General features: G+C 38.8%; 1 protein-coding gene across 3 annotated transcripts in view; it reads left to right on the forward strand.

Moving 5' to 3' along the window:
* The window catches only part of spire1 (spire-type actin nucleation factor 1), a 71314-nt gene that overhangs the window by 36474 nt on the left and 25170 nt on the right, over positions 1-9670 (forward strand). For all 3 annotated transcript variants that reach the window (XM_015383357.1, XM_015383356.1, XM_015383358.1), the window contains exons 5-8: positions 5992-6066; positions 6156-6320; positions 6480-6566; positions 9029-9158. In XM_015383357.1, the coding sequence (XP_015238843.1) occupies positions 5992-6066; positions 6156-6320; positions 6480-6566; positions 9029-9158 (457 nt within the window). The remainder of the gene's footprint in view (positions 1-5991; positions 6067-6155; positions 6321-6479; positions 6567-9028; positions 9159-9670) is intronic.

A 9670-nucleotide genomic window follows, 5' to 3' on the forward strand; every position in this document is an offset into this window, starting at 1 on the left:
GTTACTGAGCTCGGACCGGTCTTTCAAGGGTAGTGTAAATGGGGTAAGAAGCAGAGATAGAAAAAGCAACTGTAAGAGGCGGCCCCATCCAGGAAAGAATTGCCCAAAACGTAAAATCAGCTTTTCTCTATGTACAGCAGTTGTTGGGCTGCTCAGTGATTCAGTGGGTAGCGCTGCTGCCTTGCAGCGAGAAAGTTCCGGGTTCAAATCCCGATTTCTGCATGGAGTTTGCATGTTCTCCCTGAGCATGCATGTTTCTCTCCAGGTTAATTGGCTTCTCTAAATTCTCCTTAGGTGTGAGTATGTGCGTGAATGGTTGTTGGTTTTTGTGTTGCCCTGCGATGGACTGGCAGCCTGTCCAGGGTATACCCCGCCTCTCACCTGTAGACAGCTGGAGAGAGGAACCAGCACCCCTCGTGACCCCAGCTGGGATAAAATGTGATGGCATATTAACAGGGAAAAAAATGGAGTGGACAGCAGTTGCCTCCATAAGTGGGATTTTCATTACAAATGTGCACAAAACTGTTTTTACATTCTCCTAATTCTCAAAATGCAATTTTTCACAATTGTAATATATAAATTAAATAAGAAATATAATTAAAATGGGACGTGAATGCCTTTGTTAATGCAAAAACTCCTGAAAACAACATGTTGGTGGTTGATGCAAACACAGGAGATACATCTATATATTTCAGGAACAGCCCAAGTGCTCATCGCTGCAAACTAAAGATTTTTGAAATAATCACTGTGCCTTTTCAAAAGTTTTAAAATGAAGGAAAAAGCATGTTAAAAGAGAGTAAATACGTTTCAAATTGGCAAACATTGTGATGTCATCCAAACAATGATTAGATATCGTATCCTGATAAAAATGGATACGACTTTTCCTTTCCAATATGATCCCAATATTAATCTAATGTGATATAAACAGAAGTAACATATTCTATGAGTGTGGCGTAATGCCACCAGCCATGACATTAAATTTGAACATTGGTGGATAACAACGCAGGTATGGCTTTGTAAACAGGATAACTGCACAGCTTGAACTCATCATCTTCACTCTACAACATAGTGGTGGTAGCACCATGCTGTGGGGAACCTGATCAGAGTTAAAGGTATAGCAGAAAATGTTCTTTTTCAAGTTGGATCTTCTTCTGAAAAGTAAGCTTGTATGAGCGATGCAAACAGCAACTTTTAAAGGTATAAGAAAACGATCTTTTATTTCTGGGAGGATCATCTTAATAAGTGGTCCTCCAATTCGTAAATCATTCTGGTGACATGTTTACATAAGGCCGTCCTATGTGCTCGTCCCGTTAGCTATCTTTTTCTGTGCATGCACACTTTCAGACGTACATCTATGGGGATCTTTCAGACAGTCATTGAAGCTCACCTTTATTACCGCGGTTCTTTGAAATCTCTGAGGGTCGTAAGAGAAAAAGTGTCTATGAAGGGAATTAGAAAAAAAGAAAGCTGTTGACATAGGCTGTCACTAGACGACAGCGGCAAATAATAACAAAGATGGCCCCGTGTGGTGGAGGAGGAGTTACGTGACAAACGAAGCAAAAAGCAGTGATCATCTGTCCGAACGTTAGGCTAACTGAGTTCGCTATGAAGTCCACTACATAGTCCCTGCTCTATATGGTGATTGAGGGATTTAGGGGTTAGGGCTGGCTGACATTTCGGCACAGTAAGCTTGCATGAGCTATGAGAACAGCAATTTTAAAACAGGCGTGCACAAGGAGAAATGAAGTTGTTCATGCTCTCGTATGCATTTAAGAGGCATTCCACTTTCAGGATAGGGTACAGGGTTGTGCATGTGCATTTTTTTTTTAAATTAGAGAGGGCGGGTCTTTTAAAAAATTAGTGAAAATCCTCCACTATGCCTTTAATGCAACGGAGGATGGAAATAAAGAGGAAAACCACATTCAGGTGGTCTCCTTAAAATGCAGCAGATCTCCATTGAAACGATTTACATCAGAGCATATTCATCTGTTAGAATAATCCAGTCAAATTTGAAACCTAAATCTGTTTCAAAACGATCTTCACATATTCTCTACCCAATGTGGTACAGGCTCAGTCACATTGGGTAGAGAGTATGTAAAGTAAAGAGTATGTTTTACGTTTAAAACAAATATAGAGAACTAGATAATTGGATACCAGGTCATCATTTTGGTTCTGCAGGTTCTTTGTCACTCTAGATAAATTGTAGAAAAGATCAAAAACTTAGATTAATTCATACCAAGCATGCAAATGGCCTCCTATAGACACAGCAAAGCTTTTGTCAGGTGTGGGAATCTATCTTTCTCCATCAGTCTCATTCAGCTCATTTCTCCCTCAGTGTTCAGCTCCCAGCAGCTGATTTAAATGTGAATCACAGATTATTAGATTGTGTTTGCACAAACAAATTCCACCAATTTATAAAGATTTAAATCATGCTTCTGGTAAAAAACAAAAAAAAACAGGATTATATGCAAAGAGTTGAAGCAGCAAAGAAAGCATTGAATACTGTTTTAATTAATCCTTTAGGATTGTTGAAACCGCTTTCATGTCAGGTAGCAAATGCTTATGTCTTTCTGCTTCTTGTTTGGATTAGATTTTTTTTATTAGATGCTTCTTTCTGCTTCTGGGAGTGACGTTATGTGATTGGGAAGTGGAGACAGGCAGCTGTTTCCTGGTAGGCTGACAGCTTATTTTTCTGGCTGACCAAAGTTTTACTCTGCAGTCAGCTGGGCACCTCCTTGTGACTCTATCCAGCGCCGCTGTGTTGTTATGTGACCCGAACAGTCCCTCTCTACAAATATTAACCGGAGGCAGCACATTGTACTTCTGCCTGCTGCTCTAGAACTCTTTTTTTTCCGTCTTTCCCACATAAATGCACAAACAAACAGTGACCTCTCCTGCTGGAAAGAGAGCAGACAGCAGAGGAATGCAGATTAGCTCCTTGTTTGCCTCAGAACTGCTGTCAGGTCGGCGGTATTTCACAAAACTGTAACGGCTTCCCGCTGTGCAGCTTCACACAAGTGTCAGGATGGAAGATTTGAGCCAAGTGAACCGATGACTGTCTACAGTAGAAACATGGAGCAGCTGGATGTCGCTTCAACTTATTCTGCTCTTTTATCTTGTGGGAGAACACTTTGGCGCTGCAGTGTTTTATCGGGTCGGTTGGTTCTGGTCACAAGCTGATTTTAAACCCAAACTGCAAGCTTTTAAGCATGCAATGGAGCAAATATGCCAAGAAGTCAGCACACAATTTTTATATACCAATAAAGCTAAAAATAAATTCAAATATGAAAATAATAAAAAACAATGATTGTATAATTTGTAAAAACATTTCATGCAGTATTTAAAAATGTTTTTTTTATCAGTTTTTCCTCCCTGGCACATCGATTTAGCCTGTTTTCTAGTTTTCACATCCAAAAGTTATATTTTTATCACCTTCCAAAGTTACCTTTCTTCAAAATAAATCAACTGAACTTTAGCTGTAACCAGGTTATTTCTAACTGTAACAGATAGTAATATTTATTTCACATAAATATAACCTCTCTCTATATTTGTATGTGAGATATAACAGGCATATACCTCCCTTAGGCTACAAATAATAGCTTTATGTCCTGAGAAGCCATGAAAACAGATCAGGTCAAAAGTGGAACAAGCTGTGATTCAAATAAGGTCATCTGTTGCTGCATTATTTGAGCTACAACAGTAAAGGAAACAGTCCACAGAATTAGAAAGTCTACTTCAAAAACAAAAAACAGTTTCATCCAAATAGTGCAAATGCAATAAATTGTGTTTTAGGTGACACGCTCACAATGAGAACAGTAAACACAGCGAGCAGCTCTCTGTGGACGTCAGGATTCATACAGATGAGACAGATTGATCCTCAGCAGAAAACGCTGCAGGGTGCTGCTGATAGGAAATACGTTCTTACCAACGCTTCTGGATCTGGTTGTGTTTTATCTGCTGGGAAGTCAGGAGAACATTGCCCACATCTGGATCCAAATCACATTACAAAATTGAAGAAATGTATTTATGCTGGTTTTCTACAAACTTTACCAGATGCTTTTATACTGCAGATGTTTAAAACACTTATTTTAAAAAAAAAAACAAAATTTACTCGCTACTCACTTTACCCAGATGCCAATACATGAACTGCCACTCCTGTTTAGTAAATAAAAAGCTTTGAAATAAATAGATAATTCATAGCTGTAGAATATATTGACACTGAACATTAAAAACAATAGATAAATACATCAACCTCTATATGAATTGCACATGATAATATAACCCTCTCTTTAACAGTAGAATCTCACTGAATCTTCTATGGTATTTTTTATCCTTTCCTATGGGGTTAAAGTACACCAATATTTTAGCCTGTGATGCTAAAGGTAACAGTGTTACAGTCACTGCTTTAAAATACACTAAATTATTTTACTCTGTCTTTATTTAAAAATATAGAATAAAAATTTTTCTTTTTTCAAAGTTCTTTTTTCGATTAGAAAATTTTATTCACCACTTCAAATATAATTTTGATCATTTGATGGGAATTTTAGTTCTTTATTTGTGCATTGTATAATTTAATGGTATATTCAGCCTTTAAATTCAGGTATTCAGGTTACATTTATCTCTTATTGGGAGTTCCATATTTATTTTTTATTTTGTATTGTGTTTCTCTTTATACCTTAGAGACCAAGATATAATTATTATCATCAAAATCTAAACTCTTTTACCCTCCACTTGGTGTTTCACTATGAGAACCTCTGCTCTTATAAACCGCTTTTTGCTTGTTTTTTTGGCCAAACAGTTGAGATTATTCTATTGACCAATGATACTTTATTACCAAATATTATTTTTAGATCTAAACCCTCTTGCTTTTTAAATAGTTTTGATACCATAAACATTTCTCATAGCATTTGAAAGAGAAAAATATACAGAGTATGACAGATTCTCGACCATACCTCACTGTAAACCTAAGGGGATATTTTACATCACATCCAGTTTTAAATCAGACCTATCTGTAGTGTTTTCAGCTGAAAAGTAGAGTCTTAGTCTCATCTGACTAAACCACACAGTTCCCTTAGATTTCATAAAAGACGTTTTATCCCAGCGCTACGTATCTTGAGCTCGTAACATCATAAATGACTCCTCACCCCCCCACCATGGACTGTTCTCCCTGCTGCCCTCTGGGAAGAGACTTCACAGCATTCAATGCAGGTCCACCAGATTCTGTAACAGCTTCTTCCCCACCGCCATCAGACTGCTGGACTGTTAAAAAAACTCTAAATCATGTCACAGACTCTGCATCACACTTATAACACCAAACCAAAATATTGCATATTTGCATCCTATATATTTAATGCTCTGAACTTCCGTATCAATGTTCTTTTTGCACCATGTTTTTTTTTCTTTTCCCCACACTGTTTACATCTGATCAAGCTGCTCTTTATAGAATGGAAATGTTCTGAATGCTGTACAAAACAAAATTTAGTTTTGTTTTCAGTCTGTGTATAAAAATTGGAAGTAAAAGTTGCCTAAGTCTAAAGTAGACTTTTGTAGTCTAATTGTGTTCTTTTATCGATATAGGAGAGAAAAATTGTTTCTTCCTAAACCCCCAGTTAAACGTCTTGCCATTAATTGTTGTGAGGTCCCGATGCTACCATTTAAAATAAGTCTTTCTTCTGCCAGTTCAACTCGTGGGATAGTAATGGATTATTAGAATTTTTTTTCAAAACTTAAAAAAGAAAAGTAAAAATGATTATTTTATATTTATTCTAAGGAGATGGACTTCCAGTAGTCATAGTGGTGTTCATAATTTTCCACTGGGTTAATTTTCTCTACACTGAATAAGTGTTCTTAAATATAAAACCCTTTTTTCTGTTAAATGTTGTATTAACGTAGATTTAATAATGGTTAGTTGAGCATCAAAGTAACAGGAATCAGGATAGATGTTCTTTCAAGAGGGATTAAAATCAAGCTTTTCCTCTCATCCTCTAACAGAACCTCAGAAAGATGGAGGAGAAAACCTCGGTAGACGCAGTCCGAGACCTGAACGAGCTGCAGAATGCGGACTGGGTGAGCAGCTGACATCTTTCATCAGACCAGCATCTGCATTATGGATCTGTATCCCAAATGAAAGACATCGATGTGTTTTTTTCTCCCAGGCCCGGTTCTGGGTTCAGGTCATGAGGGACCTCCGTGAAGGAGTCAAGCTAAAAAAGGTGCAGGAGCGTCAGTACAACCCTCTGCCCATCGAGTACGAGCTGACTCCTTATGAAATGCTGATGGATGACATCAGGTCCAAACGCTACAAGCTGCGAAAAGTCATGGTTGGTCCTGGTAGTGTTCATCAGAGATTAACCCATGAGACGTCCTCTTATTGTTTCATTCCTCTGAGAGTTAGCCTGTTAAATTCACAGCATTTCTAAAGTAGCATTTTTTTGTGTTAAGTTTGTACGTTAGCAGATGTTTCTGCTTTATTTGATCAGGTTAAGGGAGACATCCCACCGAGGTTAAAGAAAAGTGCTCATGAAGTTATCCTGGAGTTCATCAGATCCAGACCTCCCCTTAATCCTGTGAGTATCAATAACTGTCATGATTTTACAAAGTTCAGACCCAAATGCAGAAAACCAAACAGAGAGACGAGGGAAAAGGTTTAATGGGTTTTATTGACGAGGTTAAACAGAGGGAGAAGTGTTGCTCTGAACACTGCTCAACCGGAACCGTAAAGTGAGGGGAAGACACAGCGGTTAGTTCAGGCTCAGTGGGGAATTTGTGTAGGGAACTTGGAGAAGAGGATTTGGTTGCCGACTCACGTTTCCAGAGAAGTTGTTGAATCCTGTCTGTGTGCTGTATTCACAGTGTTTGTCTGATTCGGGGAGGGCGGAACAGGGTTTACCCAGAATGCGGTTGTTTGTTGGAGAACGGAGAAACTGACTGCCACTCAGATTTCCTGCGGTACTTGAACGGGTCGTAGTGGAGAATAATCCCTTTCTCAGTGAAAGCTCAAACGATCTCTTAGGGAAAGTGGATCCAAACCTCCTGTTTGAATCACAGCTCAGTTTGAAGCTCAGTTGATCCTTCCAGGGAGAGAAGGTCCGAGAAAACCAGTTTGCAGGATGACTTCCTGCGAACAAAAAACAAAGTTAAACTCAGGTTGATAAAAAACTCAGTTTAACTCTGAGCAAAACTCAGCTTGGCTAGAGTACCCAAAACTGGCAAACACTCTGGCATTGAGGTAGTGGCAGCCAGCAGCTTAAGAACACTCCGTTTAACAAGGAAACCATCCGCAGGTGTGTGAGGAGGCGGACCAGAACCAGGCGCCTCCTGGTGGATGAAAGGAGACAAACACAGAAACACAAACACAAAGACATGAGTCCTGACAATAACTGCTCTGGACTTCAGTATTAAACAGATTAAACTTTGGGGGGAAGAAAAGGCCATCTTTAGGAAATAATAAACAGTCGTGTGGAACCACTACATCCAGCTTCTTGCCATGAGACTGAGAGGATGGGCCTATAAATGACCTCATCTATACTTACCACATTTATCGATTCAAATGTAGGTTTATGTTTTACTGCCAATACAATCATACACTGCAAATAAAAAAATACTTTTGATTTTAAAAATTTTACTCGGTGTGGGGGAAAAAGTCAAACATATGTTCACCTTTATCCTCCATTATTAATAAATGATCCTTTTTGCTAAGCTTAGTTTTCTCCCCTAACCCTTCAGTGATGGAGTCTACAAACCAGTGGTGGCTGGTGGAATTTTCTCCAGGGGGGCTATCAATTCAAAATAGACGTATACCAAAAACCAATCAAACGTTTACTAAGTTATCACACCAGTGTATTCACATGAATGCCAACAAAAACAAAAAAATATATATATAAATGCACGTTATGAAAACAAAACAAAACAGGTTTAATTTTTGTACATTCATTTTGCCCTTCTGAACCTTTGTGAAGGCAAATCTGTGTTTGCATGGTGCAATATTGTGTCACGCACCTAAAAAATATAATGTTCCAGTTTAATAATGGAGAAGCTATTAGTCAGCTTTATAATTTTTTAATATATAAAAACTTTTCTGAGAATGCGTTTATTAAAGAGCAACTATGCAAAAAAACAAGCATCTAGAAAAAGTACACTATATTCTATTATTTTCCATGTGAATCCCAGATTGTTCATTCTTCTGTGCCTTTTCTTTAAATCAGTCCCATCTGTCTTTATCCATGCTGGGTCAGATCCTGATGATTGAAAAAGGAGGCAGGGAAAGAAGAATAAAGCCTTAGCCTCCCTACATGCAGTTAGCCAAGCCTTCTTGCTAAACAAGGTCCTGGAAAAGGACGGTTCTTGCTCCATTTCTCTCTGTCTCTCCAATGCGTCTCCAACACCCGCAAAACGTCTGCACTGTGGCAGGAGGTGGTGACCAAATACACTTCCTACCAGCTCGGGCGCAGCTCTCCTGTGCCCCGAGCTCTCCTATACCTTTGTATTGCAGAGGAGCTACTGCAGTTGTAGAACTTTTAAGATATTTGCGACCTAGCGCGGAAATATGTCAACAATCCGACGAAAATTGGAATGACACTTTACCAGGTATTAAAGATTAAATATGTATCTTGCAAATCTAAAAAATACATATTGATATATTTCGAAATATTTAAAATGTTGATTTAAAATTAACTTATTAAAAAAAAAACATTTTTATGCCTTAATCAGGGTCATTGAGTGGGTGGGGCGGCACTCTAGAGCCCTTTACTGGCCAGCCGCCACTGCTACAAGCGGAAAGCATATTCTGACGATAATGTTGATATTTGTGCATCCCTCCTGGAAAGTTTGAAACGGTACAAGTTAGAGTCCCACTACAGCTAAGCCAACTCCTCATGGCTGCCTTTTTGATTGTTGGATGGAAAGAGATTAGTGTCTAGTGACGGACGTGGAACGGTCCTCCTATGTCAGGTAGCCATGGACACTTTATGTCAGTATTTTTTTTTTCCTTTTCACTCTTCATCTCCTATCCACCTTTAAACTGTCTTAGGTTTCAGCCCGTAAGCTGAAGCCTCAGGCTCAGCCTCCTCCCACCCTGCATGAGCGAATCCTGGAGGAGATCAAGTCTGAGAGGAAACTTCGACCTGTATCCCCCGACGTCATCCGCAGAGGAAGGCTGGGTAAGGAAACCAATCGTAGCTTCTACACACTACAGATGAACATATAGTTTACTTAACATTCAAAGGTCTAAGCTTATCACACGCACTGCAGCCTTGTTTGCTTTGAGCTGTTTCAGTTCGTTCTTTTCTTCATGCCACTAATATGGCAGCCTCTGATCTTTGCTGCTGTAGCCACTGCTTCCTAACCTGTCATGTTTGTGCTGCCACTGATGCCTATTAATGCTCTGTGGATGAAAATGTAGATCACTGTCTGCATTTTTTTATTATAAAAACAAATTCATGGTTACTGCGTCCGTTCTCATGTGTAGCCATGTATAGATGCTTTAAAATGAGCTGCATTAAGCTTTTTTTGTTTGAATGTCTGAAAGAAGCACTTTCTGTAGTTAATACTATATTCCTAATTGTAGTTTGAGGACAGATTTACTAATCTTAGGTAACCACAGACAGGTCATCTTTAAACAAATATCATGCCTTTTCCATAAAAAATGATCTCTTACAAATTCAAATCAATT

This window comes from Cyprinodon variegatus, unplaced genomic scaffold (assembly GCF_000732505.1).
Source record: "Cyprinodon variegatus isolate N-32 unplaced genomic scaffold, C_variegatus-1.0 Scaffold282, whole genome shotgun sequence".
NCBI classification, from domain to species: Eukaryota; Metazoa; Chordata; class Actinopteri; order Cyprinodontiformes; family Cyprinodontidae; genus Cyprinodon; species Cyprinodon variegatus.